The 27,990-nt window shown below is 42.6% G+C and overlaps 1 protein-coding gene across 1 annotated transcript; it reads right to left on the bottom strand.

The window, feature by feature from the left end:
• LOC148879441 (exopolysaccharide production negative regulator) lies at nt 1-27,638 on the bottom strand. Its single transcript, XM_088960975.1, has 5 exons — nt 27,157-27,638; nt 16,977-17,107; nt 2,002-2,127; nt 1,416-1,543; nt 1-570 (listed from the first exon to the last, which is right to left on the bottom strand). Exons 1-5 carry the CDS (start codon nt 27,377-27,379, stop codon nt 264-266), a joined length of 915 nt encoding a protein of 304 aa, XP_088817101.1. The 5' UTR covers nt 27,380-27,638; the 3' UTR covers nt 1-263.
• Nucleotides 27,639-27,990: the final 352 nt, after the last annotated feature.

Raw genomic sequence — 27,990 nt, 5'->3', positions numbered from 1 at the left:
TGAGTTCAGAAAGCTAACAATAATCAATAGCCTTGGCCTCTAAATCATTTGACATGTCCTATAATTACAATGAGCCTTGTATATATAAAATTCAACATAAACAAGCATTGGGATTTGGGGCCATGCCTCCTACAAAACTTGAAGGGCGTATTACTTTCCCACTAAAAGCAGCATACAAGCGAAGATTTTGGAGGGTACAGCTTTTCTCAGGGAATTTGCATTTCAACGTTTTGGTATTAAGACTGGTGCTGTTACAAATACTACTAAGAATTGATGAACATTTTTGGGAAGCCAAGCATCTTTCCATATTGAATGGTCAACCAACCCATAAAAGAGAAGTATGCAACCAGAAAACAAGCTCGCTTTATGCGAACCCCATAGACAGCAAGATGAAGCTTCCTTGATTCCCAGACTTTGCTCAGCCGGGATTTCAATCCATATAGGAGTCTAACTAAGATGACACTAATAAAGGAGGTTAACACACCAGCAACAAGTCCAGCTAATGTTTCCCTGTATATGTGCCGAGCTCTTCCCTTGCCAGAAAAAGAGGAGTATACCATCGTTGTGAAGCTGTCAGTCCAAAAGGAGCCAGAACTTAGTCAATTTACCATTGGAGCATATGTTTCCCATATCATCTGTTTTGGTAACGACATAAATGAAATATGCTCCTACAATCAAAAAGAGAGATTTCATGGTATGTATGATATAAGGAAAAAAGAACCTTTTGTGTTTCGCAAGTGTCCAGGTTTCCTCCAATAGAACAACCATTTTTGCTCCGCCCCCCCCCCCCCAACACACAAACACACAGAAAAAACAATAAAGAAACTTTTGGGTTATCTTAAGCGTCCAATGTAATTGCATCGTCCAGGTAAAAATGAAATGTTTGAGTATTTTACTGTGAAAATTTGCAAGTCACATAGGTAGGTTTGCAACTTGGACTGGATTGTATTGGATTGATGTCAATCCTAACCGGACTCAATGTGTTGAAACTTCAACCCCAACCCTACAACCAAACTTCAACACAACAAAGTGGTAGACATACAGATGTTTGGAATCAAGACAAGCTTTGTAATGTGACTATGAAGCATTTCTTTTTATGTTTCTTCCTGAGAGACTATTAAACAAAGAACAATAGCTTGATGAGTACAATTAATTTTCTAGTGGTCTAGCCTTATACAGTATGAGAGATATCCATGGTATAATTTGTCTTTCCTTGAAGAGAATTTTCTGTTAAGGCATTATGAAACTCATGAATCTGCATTGAAAACAAGCATGCTCTTCACTAAGATGGACATGCAGAAAAGAAAAATCAGCATCATCATCATCCAAGCATTATCTCAACTATATGGGGACGTGCAGAAAGAAAAATAAATAAAATAGAAGGAAAGATCGAATTTAAAATGGGATGTACTCACAGGATGGAGGATCTTCTCATCATTTCAACAATAGATGGATCTTTTGCTTGACAATTGAAGAGGTTGTCAGAATAAATGCCCACTTTGGAAAAGCCAGGTGTATACCAGCAGTTATAAGTTTCATTTACCTAAAGAAAGCAAGCAAGAGTAAGAGAACGTCTTTAGGTCAACCAGTACCTAAAATATTAAGAAAGAAATAAAATTTCAAATGATATAAACCTGGCAATATAAAGAACAATAGTTCAGATCCACTTTTGTCCTTTTGCATAGAAAAAATAATTGTTTTGCAGTGTGAAATTTGCAAAAAAAAATAAAAATAAAAATAAGCAGCTTTTCTTTATTCATTTGAACTTGAAAGGTTCTGTCTACATTGCTTCTTTCAGTAATTTGACATATCAAGCTGTTGTTGGACATGTGGCAGTGATACTTGAGCATCAGAGTTATGTGGCACAGAAGCTGTTAGTTTACAGTTCTCAAGAACCTACCGGAATCATAACTTTTTTATATGGGGTTGAAAAGTTATTAAATCTGATATTCAATAAGTTCATGTCAAAACACATCATTGCAGGAGAATACAGACAACTACCTTGAACTTATCCTTGGTCAACCATGCAGTGCCAAAACTAGGCCTGCAATCAAGAGGTAGAGCTTCCCTTGGAGCCTCTGCCAATGCAAGCCGTGTTTGACCTGAAGAATGTTCTTTGTATTCCACCTGAAATAAGAATATTAAAGTAAACCTTAATACAAATCATCAGTTGTTTGTATACTACTTAAATACCAGAAAACATCCAATGGTTTGGTTGGGATAAGACATATAGCTGACCCCATATAGTTGTTTGTATTAAACAACTTGGATTCAAGCAATATACCATTGGATGTATTCTGGTAGAATACATCCAAGTTGTTTAATACGTCCAATGGTACAGACAACTACTTAAATCCAGTTTTTGTATACTACTCCAATACAAATCATCAGATGTTTGTATACTACTTAAAATTTTTACTTGAATCCAATTACCTTCTCTATTAAAACTTTGAAAGGATAGTGCACAAACAAATGATTAAACAGGCAAAAGCCAGTATAAGAATTATAGATAATACCTATAAATCCTTGGCAATAAGAGCCTAAAGCAAGAAGTGACAAGAATAATGCTACTTCCCAAAAGAATATATTCTGTCACTGAGTTACATGAAGAATCATCATCCATGGGATTTTGCCTCATTTACAGGAAGCCTTGGACTATCATTAAAGATAAGCCCACAAACACTCATCAGAAAGACCAATTCATGCTCATAATTGCAGGGAATTAATCCCAAAAATCTACTCATCCTAGGAGTAAATAGGAAGCTTATAGATTGCCTATCCTTCAGGCCAAGAGGCAGGGATGAGATGCCAGCATCTTTTATGCCCTGGTCTTCTCAATTTTTGTGTGGATGAACATCTTATTGCAATCAATCATAAGCCAGCACTGATACTCATCAAGAACATTCAGAAGAAACTTGATTTCTGCACAAGAAAAGGGCTGGATTACAGCAGTAAGATGAATTCTATAGAAGAGAGCTTTTGATAGTGACTGCAGGGAGGGAAAATGTGACCAATTGTTTGAAAATCATGTTCAGATTTCAGAAAATAGTCAGAGTTTGATAATGGCGTAAGTGGCTGAACAGGACAACTTGTTGCTTTGTCTTTTAGTGGATAGAATAGTCATAAAATAAGTCATTCAGTTCTGCCACTTCAGCCATTATTAAATGCCCCCTCAGTTTAGTAAAATTAACCATGTAAACTACGAAACCTGATCCAACTTTACTTTCTAAGCATAACACTGATGAAGTTGTCTGAGGCTATAATGATTCTGTCCATCAGCAAAGGGAGGAAGATCAGAGAAAAAGTTCAATAAAATGTTGACTGTCTGCAGGAAAAAATAAAAAAAATAAAGACTATAAAAGAAACACGCCTTATAGGGAAATTCAAGGAGTATACAATCAGTCAAGTGTTGACTATATATGCATAGAAGGGACAATGTGGGTGAGTGGAATTTACCGACTATTTACTTGGATAGAAGGGACAAGTGAAGCTGTGGAATTTACCAACTATTTACTTGGATGAAGATGCTTGTTTATTTAATGCACAAATCAACTGAGGTCAAAGATTTAGTTGTCAAAATCAATCGCAATAATGGAAAAAAAAAACATTTGATCATGAAACTGATTAAATGGAAACACTTGCTTCTCAGACAGGCCCCTTAGAGAAGAGGTAGATATTACAAGAATTAATAACAGGAGAAAGGAAAATTCAACAATTTTGATTTCACCCCAAGCAGGCAGAGTTGACATGAGACACCATAGACTGTATACACCCAATAATAAATAAAGCTCGTACTTAGGTAAAGCAGTGCCACAATGCAACTTGCTTCTACTTGCCTCACATCTAGCCTAAATAATCAGCTAGGACATTGGTAGATCTCATCCAACATAGCAAGGTATTCCTTCTAGCAGCTAGGAATTTAGCCTCCAACCCCTGCAATTCTCCTCTCTGCAGCCACTGTTCCCCAATTCTTTAGCTCATGCTGTTTCACCCCCTCCATCAACTAAATGCTGTGCCAGTGGCACAATGACATGGCAGTCGGTGAAACCAATAGGATTCTGCAATGTTGCTTTAAACCATAACCTATCAACAGTTCAACACCATTTCCTCTCTATTGGATTATCCAAGGAATGTCACCCACAGGTCCTCGTTGTTCTAACACCAGCCTCTCAGGACGTTTGGAACCACATTTACCATTGATGAAAAAGAGCCTCACTATTGGACTTCCATGCACACTCTCCTCCTGCTTCGAGTCATCAACACAGATAAATCCACTACAAACTTTTCCAATCATCTTTATGAATTCCCCACTTAATAGGTACATTAGGAGCCCAAACACCCTTATCCAACAGCAACAAGTCATCACCTTCTGGTCATCCTTCATTGTGTTCAAACCTTGAGATACCACCTGTCTATCCAAAGTGTATGCCCACCACCCAGACTTGATGCCATTGACAAACTACTAGGCTGACCTCTCTGTTAGCAACACGACTAGCAACAAGTTGTTCAGCATCCGTCTTAACTTCCAGTAAGAATATTAACTGCCATATTTTCTTTAGCTTTGAAGCAACCCCTGCCAATGATGTTGACCAGTCCCCCTCAAACTTCCATAACCAGGCACTGCCGCAGACGAGCCATTCTTGCATTGTCTCCTTCCCCAACCAAAACCAAGTAGAATGCCTTATCCCCTTCTCTCACCCGGCATGTTCCATCTTGTAGTCATGCTTCCATTCCTCACTTCCTTGAAACTTCACTTGGTTATCCCCATTACCTTCAACCATCCCCTTCTGGTTTCTCCTTAAACCATCTGCCCCATCCTTGCTCTCCACTCCACCTATCCATTGGATCCATGAAGGTTCACACCTCCACCCCATGAAGATAACACCTGAGGGCACATCCAAAACCTTACCATCAACTCCTTCAGACCACCATTACCTACTGCCCCATTCTTGATCTCCACTCCACCTTTCCATTGGATCCATACACCTCCACCCCATGGAGATTACACCTGAGGGCACAGATCCAAAACCTTACTGATGGAGGAAGATTTGGCCCGACCTCTTGACCACCCAACACGTGGAAGCAACCGAGGGTGACCTGGCAGGAGCAACAGCTCGGCACGGCAGTACACTCAAGGCACGAGCTTCGAGAGGAGGAACCAGCGGCCTAAGCTCCCCAAAAGGAGCCTGAACTCTCCCTTTGACCCCGAGCCTTACGAGGAGCGCAAAGGGCAACAACCCGAACTGGCCCACCCCAGGGCAGTTCGGGCCACACTTCTATCCGAACTCAAGACTTCACCTCGCACACCACTCCAGCACTTCGTCTCCAGGCCGCCGAACTGAACAACCATACCTGACACCAAAGGAGTCTGTATGCTGAGGCGGCGCACCTGATTGACTTAGGATCTGACGCTTGACAGCCGCACTTCAACGGCCACCTGCCACCGCCATCTCCAGTTACAGAGACGGCTCCAATAGAGAGCAGCAGCGGTTATCTGCCCCAGTAGAGGTGATGACACCCGAGCTGGCAGAAGTGCAGAGGTGATGACACCCGAGCTGACAGAAGTGCAGAGGTAATGATACCCGACCTGACAGGAGCTTGGGATTGAGTGCACGAAGTGGTTATAAAAGGCCCCCTTCCCCCCAAGAATGGAGGTACGTGATAACTTTGTGCCATCTGGTTTTTTATCTTGCCTTTGAGAAAATACTAACTTGAGCTTCAGAGCACTCTCACCGGGTTCCTCCCCGAAGACTACTCGCTTTCTTCCCCGTTTCAGGCACCTTTTGCTCCAGTCAGAGGAAAGATCGTTGACAGCTAGGACCGACCAAATTGCGTTCCATCAATTGGCGCCGTTTGTGGGAAACGCTTCTAAAAGCCTCCCTCTAAAACTCTCATAACCCCCTTTTTCCAAGAAACCCCAACACCCATGGCTTCATCCAGCAATGCCAGACGTAGCACGGAGATGAGCGCCACTGGGAACAACTCCAAGCCCCCGTGGTGTGCATCGGACAGTTCACCATCCCCCTCCCGGTTGATGGGATCCCCAGCCTGAATGCGCCACGAACAGTGGCGCCCATGAATCCTCCCCCCATGAACGTCGCCCTTCCTCCCTCTATTGGAACCACCTTTGCTGAACCAACCATCCAAGCCCAAATGCAACAGCTTCAACAACATCAAATCTACCAGCAACAGATGTTGCACCATGTATCCCAATACCACTACCAGCAGCAGTTCCCCCAACTGCCTCAAAGTCAGCTCCCACCTCGGTACCCCGCCATTAGGCGAGCCAAGCCCTCCCCTCAAGGTGGGCGCCCCCACCGGGAGGCTTCCCAAGCTCGGAGCCCCTCTAGAAGCCAGGCTTCATCACCAGGCAGGAGAGAGAGAGCGGCTGCCCCCGCCTCGCCACGCACTGGCGGACCGGGAACCCGATCCATTAAGTCAGCATCACCTCAGCGCTCTCAGGACGGGCCCCTGCACATGAAAACTGGTTCAGCGCCTTATCCGCGAACTACCTCCAGCAGTCGAGGCCCACCGATCTCGGGAACACCGAGGCAAGCAGTGCCAACGCCGGGCCTTCCAAGCAGCAGAGGCGCCGCCGGCGAAGCCGCCGAATTGCAGCCTGCATCCTGCCCGAGCTCCGAGGTGAAGAAGCGAGCTCGGACGAGGTAAAGGCTACCCCTATCCTCTCAGTCCCTTCCCCGCTGTCATCAGAACTCCTTGCAATTCCCATGCCCAAAGACTTCAAACTCCCCCCACTCGACAAGTATGATGGGTCCTTTGACCCCAGCGACCATGTCGATGCCTTCCAGTCCCAAATGCACCTGGCTAGGGCCAGCGAGTCCTGTATGTGCATAGCCTTCACTACCACCTTCAGAGGAGTGGCTCGCACCTGGTACAAGAACCTGGCCCCCTGGTCAATAAGGAGTTGGGCCCAGTTCGTGCAAGTCTTCACCGCGCACTTCGTCACGTACTTCGACAGCAGCCCGGGCGTCAGTCCGCGAAGCTGCCCGAGAAGAGCAAAACCCTTCGAAGAGGCCGAAGACGGAGGAACCAATTTTCTTCACGGAAGACGATGCACGAGGGGTCTGCTACCCCCACAATGATGCGCTTGTCTTAAAACTAAGGATCAACGACTTCGAAGTCAGGCGCGTGCTTGTTGATTCAGGCAACTCGGCGGACATTCTCTTCAAGTCGGCGTTTGACCAGCTTCAGTTGCGGAGAAGCGAGTTGAAGCCCGCAAACACTCCTCTGGTGGGCTTCATTGGAGAGGAAGTCGGGCCCCTCGAAAAAATAACAGTACCTGTGGAAGTCAGCACATGGCCCTGTGCGGTTAGACTCAACCACGATTTCTTGGTGGTCTCGACCCCCTCCCCATACAATGCCATAATAGGGCAGCCAATCACTCATGTCCTACGGGCAGTGGTCTCCACCTACTACTTGGCAATGAAGTTTCCTACAGACTTCAGTGTGGGAGTAGCGCAGGGCGACCAGCTCGAGTCCTGCAAGTGCTATGTTGCCGCCCTGAAGGGAAAAACCAAGGTGGCCGACGACCTCGAACTGGAGCGGCCTACGGAGCAAGGCGAAGAACGAATTGCGCCCACAGAAGAAACGGTCGCGATCCCAACTTCAGTTGCGGACCCAGCTCGAGCGCTACAGATCGGTGCTTCCGTCCAGGAACCTCTACAATCCGAACTGGTAAGTTTCTTACTTCAAAATTTAGATATTTTTGCATGGTTTGCGGCCGATATGCCCGGTATTGCCCCCAGCCTTATAACTCACAAACTTAATACTAACCCTGTAGTCAGACCCATTAGACAGAAGAAACGCAACTTAGCCCCAGAATGTTGGAGGTTGTTGATGAGGAGGTCAAGAAGTTCCTCGCAGCAGACTTCATAAGGGAAGTTCATTACCGAGCTGGGTAGCCAACCCAGTCCTGGTAAAAAGGCAAACGGCAAGTGGCGCATGTGCGTCGACTACACCGACATGAGCCGAGCTTGCCCGAAAGATTGCTTCCCCCTCCCCAAAATTGACCGCCTAGTGGATGCGACCTCGGGACATGAGTTGCAAAGCTTCTTGGACGCCTACTCGAGCTACAACCAAATCAGGATGGACCAGTCCGACGAGGAAAAAACCACCTTCATAACCGAGTTCGGCCTGTACTGCTACAAGGTCATGCCCTTCGGACTGAAGAATGCTGGGGCGACCTTCCAAAGACTCGTGAATAAGCTGTTTTAGCCCTTAATTGGCACGAAGATAGAATGTTATGTAGACGACATGGTCGTCAAGACACAGTTTTCGCATGAATTAATACAAGACTTGCACTCTGTCTTCCAAATTCTGCGTCAATTTAGCATGAAACTAAACCCAAACAAGTGCGTCTTCGGTGTCACCTCAGGTAAATTCCTAGGGTACATCGTCAACCGGCGCGGTATTGAGGCCAACCCGGACAACATAAAGGCCATCCTAGATATGAGACCACCCCGAAAAGTAAAAAAGATTCTGAGGTTAAATGGCCGCATAGCCGCCCTGAGCCGCTTCATGTCCAAATCGGCACACCGCCGCCTGCCTTTCTTTAAAGCAATTAAAGGCAAAGGGTTCGAATGGACCCGAGACTGCCAGCTCGCGTTCGACGAGCTAAAGAACTATCTCGCTAGTGTGTCGGTCTTAACCAGGCCCGAGGAGGGCGATGTCTTAGAACTGTACCTCTCGACAAGCGACGAGGTGGTCAGTTCGGTACTAATAAAAGTAGACCGGGTCCAACGACCCATCTATTATGTTAGTAAAATTTTGTAGGGAGCAGAGACAAGATACCCGCAGATAGAAAAGTTGGCATACGCACTGATAATTGCAGCTCGGAAACTCCGCCCATATTTCTAGGCTCAAACTGTCATCGTCTTGACTGACAAACCTCTGAGGCATGTCTTACTCAAGCCCGAGGTTTCCGGTCGGCTGACGAAGTGGGACATCGAGCTCAGCAAGTACGACCTCCAGTATAAGCCACGAACTGCTATCAAGGACCAAGCCTTAGCAAATTTCATCGTTGAGTGCACATTCAGCCCCGAAATCCCTAGGCCGGTTGAGCCCGAGATCCCCAGTTCGGGTGAGCCCGGAGCTCCCAAGCCAATAGAGTCCGAACCCTGTGAGGTAGCAGCCAGGGTGGCATCTCTCCTAGTTAGGCCAAACGCGAACTGGGATGAGGAGCCCTGGATCCTTCACGTAGATGGCTCCTTGAACCAACAGGGCAGTGGGGCTGGAATAATCCTACGCAACTCGGGTGGCACGAAATTGGAGTACGCGCTACACTTTGAGTTCGCGGCATCCAACAACGAGGTGGAGTACGAGGCATTGATAGCCAGGCTAGCCCTAGCGCAAGAGGTAAGAGCGAAACACATAGTTATCTGCAGCGATTCCCAGCTTGTGGTCAATCAGGTTACGGGCAAATACGAAGCACGCGAGCTAACTATGATCGCCTACTTGGCAAAGGTAAAAGAGGATCTGCTCAACTTCCAGTCACACTTCATCAAGCAAATCCCGAGGTCAAAGAACACCGAGGCCGACGCCCCATCCCGGTTAGCCAGCACCAGTCACAACGCCATGAGAACCGTGTACATAGAGGACTTACCTCGGCCTAGCATTCTCGGGGGGGGCAGAGGAGGTCGCTCCCATCCTTGAAGCAGAGCCAAGCTGGATCGACCCACTCGCGAGCTTCTTGCTAGATGGGACCCTCCCTGCGGTTCGCAATGCAGCCAGAAGGGTGCAGCGCCAGGCAACCAAATATGTCATAATAGACGAACAGTTGTACCAACGATCCTACACGCTCCCCTACTAGCGTTTCTTGCGACCTGCCGAAGCCAAGCTCGTACTCCGCGACACTCATGAAGGTCTGTGCGGCGGACACTTGGGGGGCAGGGCCCTCGCCCAGAAGGCACTTCGACAAGGGTACTACTGGCCAACGATGAAGGCAGAGGCCATCGAGCTCATCAAAAAATGCAACAAGTGTCAAAAGCATGCCAATATCAACCATCAGCCTGCCGCCAACCTCAAGTATCTCACCAGTCCATGGCCCTTTGCGCAATGGGGCATCGACCTCCTGGGGCCATTCCCGCCAGCAACAAGTGGGAGGAAGTTCCAAGTGGTGGCGATAGATTACTTCACAAAGTGGGTAGAAGTTGAACCTCTCGCAACAGTCACAGCTCGAAACGTACAAAACTTCTTTTGAAAGAACATAGTATGTCGCTTTAGGTTACCTCGGGTACTAATCTCCGACAATGGCAAGCAGTTCGAGGACATCAAATTTCAGGAATGGTGCCAAGATATGGGGATTCGGCAGAACTTCACATCGGTCGCGCACTCGCAGGCAAACGGTCAAACAGGAGTTATGAACAGAGCTATCCTCCGTGGGCTGAAAGCGCGACTAGACTAAGCTAAAGGGTTGTGGACGGACGAGCTACCAAATGTTCTATGGGCTCATCGAACTACGGAAAAAAACCGCCACGAGAGAGACCCCCTTTAACCTCACCTACGGCACTGAAGAGGTAATCACGGCGGAGATCGAAGTACCTACACTGCGACTAGAAGCATACAACGATCAGACAAACGGAGACGAGCTACGTACCAACCTCGATCTACTCGATGAGGTAAGAGACCTTGCATACATCTGGACCGCAGCTTACCAGCAAAGAGTAGCTCGGTACTACAATGCCAGAGTAAAAAAGCGGAACTTCCGCGTCGGCGACCTGGTTCTCCGTAAGATCATGGCACCCGAGCCCGGCGTGGGCAAACTTGGACCGAATTGGGAAGGACCCTACTGAGTAAAGAAAGCGCTCGGGGGAGCATACGAACTCGAAACATTAGAAGGCAAACAAGTACCCCGAGCGTGGAACGTCATTAACTTAAGACGATACTACCTATAAATCACCAAGCGAAGTGGACTAGGAGTCGCTACCAGAGCCTAAGGGCTAGAATGCCGAGCTAACAGGGACCTCGGCACCATAAGACTTAGTCACCTCTTCAGCATGGGCACGCAGAGGCAAAATGCTAACACCAAGCCAAAGTGCTAATAGCGAGCTGATAAGGACCTCGGCACCTCATCATCAGAGGCATATAGTCAATTCGGAAAAAAGAGGGTGACAAAACAACACTTAACCAAAAGGGGGACATTTCATTACAGCATACTCTGTTTACATTCAAAAAAAAAAAAAAACATTCCAACAGTCTGACAATCTCAGTCCTCACCCTCGGAAGGCACTTCAACGGTACCCGAGGGTCCAGCCTCATCCTCAGAATCCGGATCACCATCAGCCGCGCTGGCCATCTCCTGAGTAATGCGCGTAGTTATGGCATTGATGTCGAGCTCGGGGTACATGTTCATGATCATCCATCGGCTCAGTTTAAAACCCCTTCTGTAGGAGCCCACCATCAGGTCGTCAAAGCGCGGCGAGGCGATATAGTCTTCAACGGCTTTCTTCTTGGCATCCTCGATGCCCTAAGAAAATATCTGTGTCCTCTCTCTAATATCCTCCTGAAGGTATTCGACCTGATGCTGCAAGTCCAGCCTTAGGTCCGCCATGTGCTTCACCACCACTCCCATGGCCTAGGTGTCTCTCTGAGACCTAGCCAGCCTAGCCTGTGCAGCGCGAAAAGCCGCTTCGGCAGCTCGTGCCCGCCTCAAGCTCCTTTCTGCTTGGGCCGCTAAGGCATGGATGGAGGAGTTCACCTACCAAAAGGAAAAGTAACGAGAATGTTAAGAGAGCAATAGCGAGAAAGGTAATGACAAGGAGCCCGACAAGAAGCTGTTGACTTACCACCATGGTATAGGAGGCAGCACGCCTGACTACGTGGTTCAAAGGAAGCTCGGTCCACGCCGCGACCTCCTCAGGGTAGACGGCCTCCCTACTTTTTTGAAGAGCATGGTTCGGCGACAGCACGCTCCTGAACTCGTCTTGGCCTCCCGAGCCTGAAGGCCCAGCCTGCGTACAAGCAGCCTCAGTATAAGGAGCCCCCGTATAAGCAGCCTCAGCATAAGGAGCCCCCGTATAAGCAGCCTCGGCGTAAGGGGCCCCTTCCGCTTCTTGTACTGGAGGGGCCATCTCGGGCTCCCTGGGCAGATCCACTGGCGGAGAGCCCGGTACCTCGGGCTCCACATCTTGGGGCAGTTCGGCACGAGCCGCTTGGCAACTCGCTTCCTCCTCTTCATGGCATGAAACAGGTTCCCACCGCAAGTTTTTTCTACGTCCATCACACCTGCAAAAAGAGCTCGGCATCAGGAAAACGAAAGAACGGAAAGCAAAACAAAAGGCAATCCTCTAAGCAAGGAACCTACCCGAACTCAGGCCGGCCTGGACGAGCTTGGCCTCCACCAGATAATGGTGGCATTTTAGCCCAAGTCGGGCCCATTCCTGGAGGCCCTTCGCCGTCTCCCTATCTAGCTTAACGCCGGGGTCGGGGGCAGCATACCCCCACCCGGTTTGGAACGACCACCCCGTTGCACTTCGTACCCCGAAGTAGTCATGTTTCCACGTCGGGACCTTGTTGGGAAGATCGTGTAAAAGCTTGAACCCCGAGCAAGGAGACAGATAGTACGCCAGCCTACGCTCGAGAAGGGGACCCGCCACGAAGTAGTCCTGTTTCCACACCGGGACCTTGTTGGGAAGATCGTGTAAAAGCTTGAACCCCAGGAAGGGGACCCGCTTGCTTCTTAAGCGTGAGAATGGAAGAGAAGATCTCCAGGTCTAAAGGCAGAATGTGTTCGCAAAAGAGGGAGATAGTCCCAACCAAATTGCAGATAGAATTCGGGTAGAGCTGACCAACGGTGACGCCGAAGTGGTTCATAACCTCGACGATGAGAGGGTGGAAAGGTAGGCACAGCCCGACGACGAGTTGCTCCCGGAATATCACGATCTCGTCAGGACCATGTTCCCAAGGGAAGTCGCCCGAGGGTATAAAATAAGTATACTCCCTAGGCAGGTTGAACTGGGTGATAAGGGAGTAAAGCCCCTCAGGCGTCATGGTTGAAGGCCCAAACTTGTCTAATGTCCGACCTCGACAGGAGGAGGATGCCAAACTACCCGAGGCGACTCGACCTATGGGTTCGAACTCTTCCTCGAGCTCCTCCTCGAGCTCTACCTCGGGCTCACTAAGGCTGTCGGGGGATGCAGCTCGGTTCGTAGAACCTGCATCTGACCCCCTCGAGAAACTGCCTAAGCTATCTGAGCTAGACATCGGGAGGAAAAGAATACCAGGAAGAAAGTACTGACTCACCCGGAAAAAAGCAAACGGACTACGGAAGGTTGACGCGAGCTCAAGAAGCAAACGCGGGAGAATGGCAATGGAAAGCAACTGAGGGTCCCCCACTATTTATACCCACAGTGACCGAAAACCGATGACTCTGATCGAGGCGAATCCAACGGCCCACGATCAAGCTGACCGCACGCCTCCTAAGACCGAGACGTGACTGACCGCACGTCTTTGGAAATCGAAGCAGCGCCAGCACACGTCTCCCAACATTGAAGGCGGCAGCGGCGCATTTTTCAAATTTGAAATAACGCCCGCTATCACGTCTCCCAGCATTGAAGGCAACAGTGGCGCATTTTTTGAATTTGAAATAAACGCCTGTCACCACATCTCCCAGCATTTAAAAACGGATTGGCGCATTTTCTGATTTTTCGGCGCTCGAGGAATCAGAAAATCTCCTGACATACGCACACTTCGCGCTATTAGTCAACCGGTTGAAGCACGGGTGAAATCCACCCGTCATCTCGCGAACTCCACATGTCAGGGCAAGACCCTTAGCGCGAGGAGTGAGGGGGCAATTGATGGAGGAAGATTTGGCCCGACCTCTTGGCCACCCAACACGTGGAAGCAACCGAGGGTGACTTGGTAGGAGCAACAGCTCGACACAACAGTATGCTCAAGGTGCGAGCTCCGAGAGGAGGAACCAGCGGTCCGAGCTCCCCAAAAGGAGCCCGAACTCTCCCTTTGACCCCGAGCCTTACGAGGAGCGCAAAGGGCAACAACCCGAACTGGCCCACCCCAGGGCGGTTCGGGCCACACTTCTATCCGAACTCAAGACTTCACCTCGCACACCACTCCAACACTTCGTCTCCAGGCCGCCAAACTGAACAATCGTACCTGACACCAAAGGAGTCTGTATCCTGAGGCGGCACACCTGACTGACTTAGGATCTGACACTTGACAGCCGCACTTCAATGGCCACCTACCACCGCCATCTCCAATTACAGAGACGGCTCCAACAGAGAGCAGCGGCGGTTGTCTGCCCCAGTAGAGGTGATGACACCCGAACTAGCAGAAGTGCAGAGGTGATGGCACCCGAGCTGGTAGAAGTGCAGAGGTAATGATACCCGACCTGACAGGAGCTTGGGAGTGAATGCGCGAAGTGGTTATAAAAGGCCCCCTTCCCCCCAAGAATGGAGGTACGTGATAACTTTGTGCCATCTGGTTTTTTATCTTGCCTTTGAGAAAATACTAACTTGAGCTTGGAGCACTCTCACCGGGTTCCTCCCTGGAGACTACTCGCTTACTTCCTCGTTTCAGGCACCTTTTGCTCCAATCAGAGGCAAGATCGTTGACAGCTAGGACCGACTGGATTGCACTCCATCACTTACCATCAACTCCTTCAGACCACCATTACCTACTATTCTTGGTTTCACTATTAACATTGTATTCAAAATATTTTTCTTCTTCAAACAAATCAAATTTAAATAGAAAGTCTAAACAGAAGAATGGATCACCAATCAAACCATTGCTACATGAACCAGATGGTTATCATACTAGAATGGTTGCATCACTTAAACATTTAAGAAGTGAATGTGGGGTCAATAGATGTAGTTCATCCTGATGCCTAGCTACAATGCTGAATCCTATTGAGAAAAACCATCAATAGGTGATCGATGTGAATAACCTCTTATTTATTAAGGTCAGCTTCAAAGATCAGGACATCTGATTTATGTATCAATTTCAGAGAATCAGAGTACGCATAGAACCAGAAATGAGAGAGGTTCATGGGTCAGAGGTTCAACCAGGATCAAACTGGAGGTCGAATCATCATGATGTGGCAAATACGTATATATAATATGGGTCACATAACTACTATATATAATATATTTTACAAATGTTATCATACTAAAATATGGTGGATGGATAGCAAGTTCCTTAATTTTTAAAGCAAATGACCAGGGTTCAAGTCTCTTTGTTTACATTTTCTTTAAAATACATGTTTAATAAAGTAATATATACAATAGTGAGTCATTAATTAGGACAAATAAAGAATTGGATAATGGTAATTAAGCAATACATAATAATAGGAGGTCATGGATTCAACCCTTGTCACATGCATTTTGAAATTTCTATTATTTAATGACTTGGGTGGTTTCATGAAACTGGTAGGTTCATTGGTTTCTGGTTAAATTGGCTGGTCAACCAGTTTTCATCAGGTTTTTAGCAATTCCTGTTCTTGGGGTGCAACCAAACTGGTCAGGGTTCAACTATTCCAACTGGCCAGTCCAGTCCAGTTTCCTAAGCACTAGATGTGAATGTGGTATGCCAATTCATGTACTAACCTAGGAAAATAGATCTCGAAATAGTTCATAGGATTTTTTAAGTCTTCATCTAGGAAACAGATTTTGTTTACCAACCATGGGCATTTGTGTATTGAAGCATATACAAATGTAGACTAGGTAGGCTCTTTCATAGATCATAGGTCAACCTCTAGTTACTTCATTTTAGAAAGTAGCCTAGTTACTTGGAAGAGTGAAAAACAATCTATGGTCACCCAATCTAGTGCTAGAGCAAAGTCCAAATCGATGGGTTATGAAGTTTGTAACTTACTATCGGTTGAAATTATTGCTCATAAAGTTCATATCTAGGGTCGTAATCAGCATTGTTCACAATCCTATTCATCATAATTGAACAAAACATATAGAGGTTGATCACCATTTCATCAAGGAAAAACTAGTTCCTTTGGTTTTGTACCCCATATACAGCTACAATTAATCAACATCTTTACTAAAGGCATTTTTCAAGATTGTTTGTTAGAGATATCAAGTTAAGCACGATTGATATCTCAGCTCCAACTTGAGGGAGAGAGTGTTCAGACATGGGGATATTTCTGGTATTTTACTGTTTTAGTTCTTAAGTGTTATTATTTACATAAGTGGATTCATTATTATCTTTTTCACCATTCATAGAGTATTATTATATTTGCAACCAGGTAGAGGTGCATTGACTTCAAATAAATATGAAAGATGCAATAGAGACTCATCAATTAGACTCAGTTTGGTTGCAGTGCAAACTCCATTTGCATTAGCATAAATGCATGGGAGAGTACAGATAAGCTCAGTGTAAATTCTGGTTTACTTCTGCTTCAGATTTGACTTTATATTATTCGTTTGTGAAAGGTAAAATAGGAAGTAAAATTATGTGTTCCCCATCTTCTGTGAAAGAAAATGGAGGTAGGAGGAGGGTTACTTGTTTGGGAGGTAAGAAGTAACATGATGTGGTCCTCACTTTAAATGAGCAAGAATTTATGTAGGAGGAAGGTGGTGCAGTTTTGCATCAGTTCTTGGGATGCAAAATTCACACTGCCAGTGAGTGGAAATGAGACAAAAAGTACAAATTTTGTGTGGGGTAGGAGTTCAAGTCATAGTCACAAACAAAAAAATGCAAAACTAAACTGAGTGCAAAATTTGTATCTGGTTCAGATTTGCACTGCAAACAAACAGAGCCTCATGTACAAATTTAACGTCTATTCAATTTTGGAACTGCCATAGGTCATGGAAATTTCTTCTAAACCAATTTTGAGAATTTAGCAAAGGATACAAACCATAAATTTGAACTAAATAAAATGTTAATGTCCATTTTCTATAAAGGACTTCTTGATTTTGCATGCTCTTTTTCCCATCTTAATAAATTCTTCTATTCAATCAGTCAAAGATAATGAAATAAAATATCAATCTCACCTTGAAAACTGAAGCCCAATAGTAATCATAATGGCATCGAAACTTTCTTCTTTCTAAGGGATAAAAGACATGCTTGGCATTGTAATTCAACAACCCAAGTTCGCAAACCTTGGATGACCTCAGATCAACACCTGCAAGAAATACAATATGTCCATGTAATAATTCAATTCTCTTTCCTAGAAAGCATGGAAGAAAGAACAATAAAGAAAACACATGCTATTGCATGATTTGTTGAGTGAGAATTGAGAAACATATATTTAAGTACCCATCATATTAACTTCAATATAATTCATGTATCCTAGGGGCCATTGCTTTGTGCAATGGTAAAACCTCAACTGGAAAGCACGAGAACATAGGTTTAATTCTGAGAGCAGACACTATGCAAAAAAAAATACCAAAGGTTAGGTCTGTATCCAATCAACCTGACACAGATACAGAAGGAAAGAATCAATGGAGAAATAAATCAGTTTTTAAATTCCTACACCAATTTCAAAATTTCTGAGTGATAGAGATATTGGTATTTTGATTTTTTAAATTTATTTTCTAGTTATAGGTGTCTTAAGAATGGTATTTTAAGTTCTCTAGAAATTTACTGTTATTTTGAAATCACTATGTATGGTTACTATTGCATGGACTCTCCTAAATGGATGGCGTGTCTATGTTGGACATGTGTTGAGTCTGGCATTTCATGGACTCTCGAGGACACTTCTATGCAGCATTTCCTTTTTATCTACTAGCCTTATTTGACATAAATGAACAGCTAATATACAAGATAAATGCTAGTTTTCATATCAAATGTCATTTAGTAATAAAGGCAACATTTTTTTGATAAATAAATTACAATTTCATTAATAGAATGAGTGGTTCAGTTACAAGCTTCCCATGAAGTGAAATGAGCTGTGTCCTCTCCATAGAATTCAAAAAATATTCATTGCATTAAAGTATATACTTGTCCATAGATGTGTCCAGGAATCCATGTTTTCTCATCTTTCCAAGTCAGTCTCTTGGACATGCATCAGATTCCAATTCCTACATCCATGTCCATGCAACACTGTTTATACTGAACTTACAATTTTTTTTTATCAATAATTTCTGAACTTACAATTTATAGTAATTCCTGTAATTAATATTTATAGTAACACAATAACTTACTATTTGTAGTAATTTCTGGTTTCTTTACATTAAATAAGTTTCATTAAGATTGAAGGCAGCAGTGTTTGGTGTTGAGAAAGCTAAAGAGTTGGGGATTAACAGGTTGATTATTGAAGGGGACTCAAAAGTCATTGTAAACTGGCTGGAAAAAGAGGAAGGAGCAATCTGGAGATTAAGAAATGAGTTCAGGCGCTTTAAGCAGGCTTCTAAAGATATGGAAATTCACACAAGATGGATTAAGAGGTCAGCTAATAGCATAGCTGATGGTCTAGCTAAGCAAGGAGTCCAAAGGCAATCTATGTTCTGAGCTATGTTGTAGCTAGTGGGATATCCCTTGGGTCCTTTTGGGGCTTGTTTGTAACTAATGAATTTCTTTGTTGGGTAAGTTTGGGTCTGTATTGTAATTAGTTGGGTTTACGTAGACTTTATGTCTACCCACAACTTCTTGTTGTACACATTCTGATAATCTAATGATCTTTTTGTGTTGCTGATAGAAAAAAGAAAAAAGTTTCATTAGGATTGATTGAGTGTTATTGGAGTTTTTTAGGAGTTGAAGTGCTTTTTTTTTATAAGTTTAGGAGTTAAAGTCCTTATTTGAGTGTCCTACGGATTCCCCATGGATTTGTCCTAATTATAAAACAAGTATAAGTTCCTTTGGATCAGTTTCCTAGTCCAAATTGGAGTCTGTAAAGAAACATTCTAGTTCGCATAGTGAGTCTATAAATAAAAAACATTCTCGCTTATTTCTTCTAAGCAACCCATCTCATTGTTGGTTTCTATAACAGTTTGAATCTTCCCCTTTCAAATCTAATTACTCTTTCTTTGGTGGACAGAAAACTGTCTACTTGCTTCTCCATCTCTATTATTCATCATTTATCACCCAAATCTCCCTTTATCACCCCACAAAGACCATAACCAGATTTGAAATCTGTAGGACCCCTACCTTGTCCAACATCAAAACCCTTCCTAAGACCCTTGAGAGCCATGACCAGCATTAGGTAATGGGTCTAATTGAAGGAGTTAAGTAAAACTTTTCTTTTCTTTTCTTTTTTCTATCAGCATGGGGTTAGGTAAAAGTTTAAAGACTAGGCTAAGTGTTTTTTTTTAATTATTCTTTTTCTCTGGTTCTGTATTATGCATCCCAGATAAGACAAAACCCAAACAAAGAGACCAGAAAACTAGCAAAAAGTTTATGTCAAATATGGAACAGTAACCTAACTGAAATAAAATAGAAGTTGCATCCAGTATGATTAGTGGCTGGTGGCTGCTTGAGTCTTTAGGTAAGGTATTTATTGTGTCTATATGTTAACGGTGACTTCATGTAGAAATACCATGACACAGCATTATTGATCCAAAACAAACATGACATTGCATTCTTATTTTTTTCAACTTAATTAACAAAACTAATGTTTTATTAAAAAACATCCCCCCACAAAAAAAAAAAGTCTTCCATTATATGGTGGTTCTGATGTTTTCACCTAGGTCCACAAATTGTATGAGCTTCTTGTTAGTTATATATTGCTCTAGAGAGAGTATTTATGTATAAGTTCAGCAAGCCTTTACACCCATGTTACAAACTTACATGGACCTTGGTGTGGGTGTCAAGCGTGTGTGTCAATGAGTAGGATTCGATCAATGTTATTCTCCCTCCCATCAAAATATAATTCCTTTTCCAGCTTGCTAGCCTTTTCTCAAACCTCTCCAGTCTCCACTACTAGGGTCCAAAAACTACCTGATCTAGGGTTGCCACCAAGGGGTAATCCTAAGTAACACAGAGGCCAATTCCCTTTCTCACAACCCAACGACTCTGCCATTGCTCTCAGATCATCATCCTCCAAGTTGATAACAGCCAATAGACTTTTAAACCAGTTGATTCTCAAATTGGGAATCCTCTCAAAGAGCTTCACTACCAACTTCAAATTTTCTGTCCCTTCTCTGCCTTCCCCATCACAAAAAACCAAGATATCATCTGCAAATTGGAACTGGGAGACCAAAACTCTATTTCTTCCTATTACCCAACCCTTAAACAGCTCCATAGAGTTAGCCTTAGAGATTAGCTTACTTAAAACCTCAGCTATCAAAGTGAATAGAAAGGGAGAGAGTGGATCACCTTGTCTAAGACCTCGAAGCCCCTCAAGGAAATCAACTGCCAACCCATTAACTATAACAAAGAAGTGGCTTGTTTGCAAGCAACCTCTGATCCATTTACACCATAAATCCCCAAAGCAACACCTCCTCATAATATTGATCAAGAAATCCCAGTCCACTAAATCATAAGCTTTCTCCAAATACAACTTGATTGCTATTTCCTTCATCTTCAACCTTGTTTGAGCCTTCACACACTCATTTGCAATTAGAATCCGAAAACTATCTGTGTGTCCTGGATAAAAGCCCCTTGGAACTGGGATATGAGAGGGGGGAGGACCTTTTTAAGTCTTAGAGAAAGTACCTTGGAAATTATCTTATAGATACTAGTCACTAGGCTTATAGGTCTGGAAATCCCCTGGTTGGGTGGCATCTTTCTTCTTTGGTATCAAGGCTAAGAAGGTTGAATTCATTCCTAAGCTGATTACCCCCCTATTGTGGAATTCCCTAAAAACTTTAATCAAAACATCTTTAATTATCTCGCAACAATCTTGATAAAAAGCCATTGTAAATCCATCAGGCCTAGGAGCCTTAGATCTATCCATGGAGAAAACTGTTTCCCTAATTTCAACCTCCTCAAACCTTTTCTCCAAAAACTCCAATTGATTTTCTTCCAAAAAATCCCACTCAAGCCTATCCAATAACCAGCTCTCATTGATTTGCCTATTTTATATATATATATATATATATATATATATATATATATATATATATATATATATATATATATATATATATATAAAACAGAAAACGTTTATTAATAGAAAGATTAAAATGGAGGATACAATGGGAGGGAGGGGTAAAATCTCTTAACCCTCCCTAAAAGCTTACTTCATATTACAAAGCTTCCCAGAAAAGAAAAGTTCTTCCCACCCCTTGCTTAGCCAAAGAATCTGTCAGGGAATTAGCACACCTTTTAGTCCACTGAAACTGAACTTCCATATTTTGAGTCAAATGTTTAATTTTCTTTTTCTCATTTAAGTATTTCCACAAACTGAAGTCTTCCTTCTGCAGCCACCCAATAACCAGACTTGACTCACCTTCCACCACCAGTTTTTTGATATTCAGCTGCCATGCTATTTTAATTCCTTCCAACACTGCCAGTATTTCATCCCTCAGAGAATCCCCCCAACCAATTGGCCCCGAATACACTGCAATAACTTGACCTTCTTCACCCCTGAAAGCTCCACCAATAGGCCTACGATATATCTGAAATGGTTTGCAAAGGGCCAAAGGCCTTGGCAATTTCACCTTGATTTGTTATTTCAACCACCCCCCCCCCCAATACACACACACCCCACCACCAATAAAGATGAGATTGAGCTCTTCCTTTTTCTATCATTTGCTATAGCATGGAAAAATTTTGTGTTTCCATCCCCTTCCTTAATCCACCTCTCCCTTGACTTCTGCTTCCAGCTGATCTCCTCTCTCAATAAAGTAATATCTAGCTCCTTTTTTAGAGACCATCTCCTCTCCCTATCATGATCATCTAATACACTTTGCATCTCCTTCTTGTCAACCTCCTCAATTTGCGAAACAATATTGTCTTTTTTATCTTCCAATCTCCCAAACTTAACTTTATTCCATTCTTGAATTTCTCCCTTCAAGATCTGCAGCTTCTTCAGAAATTTCTAACTTTCCCAAAAAGGTTGTGGTATCTGGGTATCCCACCACTCCTTAACCTTTTCCTTCAATTCCAGATGGGTAAGCCACATATCTAAAGGGAATTGGACCTCCATCATTGGATCTCTGAAACAAGCATATTGGCCAGTGATTTGAACTCAAGGATGTGCTGCTTGCACTAGTCTGTTGTAGTCCAACATTTTGGAGTGCAAGGGTTCTCATTTTCCATCATCATCATCTAAACCTTGTCACAACTATGTGGGGTTGGCTACATGACTTTTGTTCCGCTATTCCATTCTGTTCAGACTTCAGAGCCACTCTATTGTCAAATTATTTGCCCTTAAATCATTTCTCACTACTTTCAACACATGCCTTTTTGGTAGAACACACCCCTCTATTTTGCTCGTTCTGCTCTGGTTCTATGAGTGGCATTCTCTTCACTCTATCCCTTGTTATGGATTATCAAACCAAGATAATGGAAGATGCCTCTTGATCTCCAATCCTTAGTGTACATTGCTTTTCACTCTATTATTGTTAAATTTAAATTCACAAATATTCTGTTTTAGTCCTACTTATTTTAAAACCTCTTGTTTCTAAACAAATCTAAATTCGCATTTAATCCTTCTTTGGCTTCATCACCATGTCATCAAACAAATAAACAACAACTTTTGTTCATCAAATAAATTCTTCTAAACTTCAAATACAATGACTCTATTTATGGACCCAACATTAGGGCACAGAGCTCCCATTACAGACTCCAAACTTAACAGAGAAATTGGCCCAAAACAACATCTAATTTCTTATAAACTTATAGGTAACACAGTAGGAATAATTAAATAAGGGCTTTAAATCCTAAAGTAATTATGATAACCCAATACTATGAAATTGCCTCTAGTATAGGAATTTGAAGAAACTTGATTTCCTTTCCATGTCTGCATCATTCTTCCACAGTTAAAAAAAAAAAAAAACGTCCTTGAGTTTTGAAGTGAGGAATAATGAATTGTAGATCCAAGACTTGAACATAGGAGCCAACATTCGTCATCATATGCAGGATGAAATTTGATTTTGAAGAATTCTGCCAAAAGTCTCAAGGTTTCAGAAATAGAGATCACCATCCAAATGTGTTTAACATCATCCTGATCTGCAATAAAACCACAGAGAAACCAATTAGCAGATTGTCACCAGATTCATGTTGAAGTTGTTCCCTTGAATACTTAGCCCATCTCCTTGGGAGCTTCTTCCATAGGCTTAAAAAGATGCTTTATTGCTTCAATAACAGATATCTCTACAACTGATATTTCCTTTTTCTAGAACTTCTTCTTACATACAAATTCAGAAATGAGGATTTTTTATGCTTTACAAAGGACAGTTTCCTTTTGACACTCTGACCATACATCTTCACATTTACCTTGTTTTTTCCTCATATTGCAGAGATATTGTTGTGAATTTGAGATTTAAATGCTTTCAGCAAGCATGTGACATATCCCACATCTCCAGGCTTTGGTTTGATACTTCCAAGTTTTTCAAAGATACCTCTAGGTTTGACTCTAATACCAAAATGACATAGGGGAGGTAGAGGGACCTACATCTTTCAGATCTGATGGCAGGCTTTGGAGGATTAAGTAAGACATTTCATTATTAACAATGATGAATAAAGATGAAGAAATAAGTAAGAGATTAGGAAGAAATAACAAGGATACAGAAATTTTAGCTTTTGCATCTTTAAATTTTCCATTTGAAAGAGCAATGGTTCAACACCATTGCCATTTCAGGCTCAAACGTTTAGAGAAGCAATGCCATTTCATGTCAAAAAGCCTCTAGCATTTGAAAGAGCAATGTTCACATGGTGTTGAACAAGTGTTTTGAGCAATAGTGTGTTTGGTATTGGGAATGCTACCTAAAACATTTATATGTTCATATTCAATGTGGACCGCCCTACCATATTGATTCTCATCTAATGGTCAAATTTAAAAATAAATGTTTTCTGATGATTGGCTCATTATCACACATGACACATGGATTAACATCTGGATGCAGATATAATGGCTCTAGAAGCATAAAACCAAATAAAGAACCTTTATTTTGGAGGTAGGGTTTATGGGTATTTAATGGTGTATATTCATCTTTGCTAGTATGTGATGAACCAGAAGTATCTTACACTGCCACATAGGACACCAACTAATAGCCAGGTCATTGGACTATTTCTTCAAATGGGCAGCTGATGGAATAAATGTTAATTTGATATTTACCCAACACCCCCCAGTTCAGGTTTCTAATAGAAACGTTTTATGACTGTTTTAAAACCAAAACAGCCACAATCAAGCAGAAAAATGATGTTTGAACTCAAAACACATAGGTGGTGCTGATGTGGCAGCATTTCAAGTAGAAACGTCCACAGTACCAAACATCACCTATATTTTCATAATCATGACAAAAAAAAGTGTAGAAATTCATTCTTCCAAAATTTGCTGAAACCCCAGTTAATGTTGCACTTCCTGTCTTTCCAAACTCTAGAAAAACCATTCAACCTTCCCATTAAAAATTGGTTGTTCACAAGTTCCTTTCTGTCCGTATAAAACCAGCATATTGTAAACAGGGTCAAGTTTCATAGGATATAGATATGACCTTGTTTGCTGTGTACCCTCACTAAGAATCAGATATGACCTTGTTTGCTGTACCCCTTGCAAAGAATCAATCAAGCTCAACAAGTGACCAGAACAGCTCATTGCATTCTGAATTACTTAAAAGCATGCTTCAAAACCTGACTCAAGAAGCTAGAATAATCAAGAGATGGACACTGATTCTAGGAGGCTTGACAGGCATGCAAACATTTCTAATGTCTCAACCCCTTGAGGTAAGGTAGACATTTATCATGATTTATTAAGATAGACCATCCACATGAAAGCCAACCTTAGTTAGGCTATGGAGATACCAAATCCATAACAACTGCATGTTTCTCCCTTCAATAGAAAACAAACTTAGTTCGCTTATCTCTATTGTGCAAGCACCAACGTTGTCAGTGCTGCTACTTGTCCCAACTACAGTAAATTAAGATTTAAGACCAGTTTAATACATATACGCTAAGTTCTAAGCAATTAGACATAGACTTGCCAATATTGTTACCAATGGTTTGGCTAAATCTGGTGCATGGAGATAGGAATTGCAGTGGATGTGATAGCACTAAGGTAGTGCTTTGTGCTTTCTTCAAAGCCCACCAATTCTTTTATCTAGTCCCGAATTTGAAAGACATTCCAAGATTATAGCTTTACTTGTAAGCTCATTAAATTTAGCCCAGAACTTTTACCACAAGCTAAATTTAAATAGAGTAGACCATTTACATATTCTCTTTCCTTTCTGTTAAAAGGATCCCTTTATTTAATTATGTGGACAAGGCATATCAGTGTAAAGGATATTAAAAGGACCCATCTCCAAGATTTCAAAGAGCAAACAGAATAGCCAGTTAAAGTCCTGCATTAAAAAGCCAACCAGCAGCATGATTACATGTATAAAGAGAATTATAAAGGGTATAAGACTATAAGACACAAGATCAGAGATGGCTCAATGGTAGACAGATCCCTAGTAGGTTGACAGACCACTTAATGAGGTTTTCCTAGCACTATATGAGACAACAGATTGGTGTCATAATCTCATGGAATTTTGAGATTAATTTCAGTATGAAGTTCTACATTGCAGCATAACCTAAATGGTTTGAAATGATTGAAGTGCCGTATAAATGATCTGGAAGTTGATAAAATTGCCTCCCTACTACCACTACTTCAAAATCATCTTCTCTCAGTTGACAAGGGCTCAATTGTGTGGTTTTTTTTGGGGTCATCAGTTGTCACTGAAGCATGTGGTTATGTGATCCAACTAGCTAATTCCCAGTATGCTCCTATAGGAAGCTTCAAAACATGAACAGAGGATCTCTCAGTCTCTCTATGCTACATAACTTTGGGATTCACTCATACCATTTACTTTACATTCATCATAGACTCATAGTTGTGCTGCCTTGGGTGAAATTGTTACCAAAGATAAACTGGCCAGAACAGGGACACCAATTTCATCAACCTCCAGTTGATCAAGAGCATTAATGGTTTAGGAGTTGACAGAGCTGGCAGACAAATCCAACTCTCTACCATGTCATTTCAGCTAACAAAACGAGAACATGATCAGAATAAGAAGGATGAAGAGCATTAATAGTATGAATATAATGGCAGCAGAGGTAAATAACCCTCAAGAACACTCATCATAAAAAAAATAAAAAATAAAAAACTCAAGAATTCCTGGTTTGCAAAATCAAAGAGTGACTTAAGCATGGTGAGTATTGACTCGCTTGATACGCAAAAGTTGTGTATCGCGTGATTCAAAGGGGAAATAATCTTAGGTTAAAATGTTTTGAGTTTCAAGAATTGAACCAGGGCATCTCTAGGAAGATTATTAGCCTTCAAGAGTGGCCACATGTCCTAAATCCCCTCATTTAGCATTTCGGTGGTTCAAAACCAATATGCATCGTAAGATACGCAACAATACGTTATGATATTTTGAACCTTGGGCTTCAGTCTGAGATACTTCTTTCCTTGTTAAATTCAAAAAGTAACTGATCCCAATGGATAAATGGAACAAATTTTATTTTCAGAAATCAAATTTCATATGAATGCAAAACAAACAAAACAAAAGAAATCAACCAGAGCAGTAAAAATCCATAAAATTCACACGGTTTAGCAACTCCACTACGGACTTGCATTCACATATAACTACAAAAGCTGTAACCTTTTCTTATCCTCTTATCCAGTCTTGAACCTTTAAGGTGAGGTTACGGTGAAGTCTTTAAAATTCACACACTCCAACAACTATTCATGAAAATATAACCACAAAAGTTTCATCCTTTTTCTATCTTCCTACACCAGTCTTTAACATATAAGGTAAGGTGTCTACCTTCTTCTTTTGGTGATTTATTCTATAATGTTCATACTCCATAGTTTCAGTCATAACCCAGTAACCAGAATAGAGAAAATAAGGCCAAAAAGGTATATAAAGTTAAGGCATTATTTCGTTTAAAAGTCTCAGAAACCGGTGCATGTAAGCTTCCATATATTGATAGATTAAGGAGGTAACCCTTCTTTCGAATTCAAATCAGTAAGCTCCTTCGAGTAATTTATAGGAAAGAAACATTTAAGCTCCAAAAAAAAAAGGTCTGAACCAAACAAGCCCTGAATTAGAAAAGATCAATACAACTCAACAACAGGAAAGAAGAAAATACCAGAAAACATACCACTTGAGACAATCTTGCACTGCCCCGCCACTGAAATCGGACTAGAAATTGAAAAATTTCCAACCAAGATAACGACGAACCCGGCGACGAAGGATAAGAAAAACGTCGCGACGACAGAGAAAAGGAGAGCAAAGGAGCAACGCAGCAGAAGGTGGTAGGAACCTTTCCCGGCTGCCTGAGAGATCTCGGGAGAATCCATGAAATCCAACATCACAGCAAAGCTATAACAGAGTTCGCTTCCACCCTGCAACTTCCGGCCACCGGAATCATCTTTTCCGGTGATCGGACACGCGATGCCAAAGAAAACGAAGAGATATTTATTTAGTTTAGAAAGACGAAATGGACCCGCGGCCTTTATATGAGACGACCGACGAACTTGTTCAATCAAATAGAGTGAATTGGGAAACCGAGTTTTTTTAGGAGAGGCGTTCTTGATACGCTGGACAGATTCAAGATTGCAGTCGGATGGGATGGGAGACTGGGAGAGCCGTCAACTCTATCCAAGGTCCATCAGATTGGAATAAAAGCCAAAAGGTTTCTATGCGTTCAGAGGCTGCGTAAAAGAAGATTCTAATCCAATGGTTAAGTTATGGAGCATTGGTTGTGCAGAGCCTGTATTGTATCAATGACATAGTTTCAAGTTTCAACCGTTTAATGAAAAGGGGTTGTCAAGAGCTTTGCGCTCTACCGACTGAGCTAGACGGGCTTATGACATTGAATAAAACTTTATAAATATATTATGTATGAATCAATTTGCACCAATGAAATCAATTTCTTCGTAACTTCGCAAGGAATTAACGTAAAAAGTCTGCACGCACGTGT

Source organism: Nelumbo lutea, chromosome 1 (assembly GCF_056320005.1).
Source record: "Nelumbo lutea isolate HS-2025 chromosome 1, American lotus-T2T, whole genome shotgun sequence".
Classification (NCBI taxonomy): domain Eukaryota; kingdom Viridiplantae; phylum Streptophyta; class Magnoliopsida; order Proteales; family Nelumbonaceae; genus Nelumbo; species Nelumbo lutea.
The sequence above is the reverse complement of the archived record's forward strand: the minus strand, read 5'-3'. Positions and strand labels throughout refer to the sequence as shown.

Excerpts from the sequence above, each read along its gene's own strand:
- LOC148879441 (XM_088960975.1), bottom strand. The coding sequence starts at position 27,379 with ATGTTGGATTTCATGGATTCTCCCGAGATCTCTCAGGCAGCCGGGAAA. Across the intron at positions 2,128-16,976 it reads ATTGGGCTTCAGTTTTCAAG|GTGGAATACAAAGAACATTC; the intron begins GTGAGATTGATA and ends TTCTTATTTCAG. Across the intron at positions 1,544-2,001 it reads TGACCAAGGATAAGTTCAAG|GTAAATGAAACTTATAACTG; the intron begins GTAGTTGTCTGT and ends TGCTTTCTTTAG.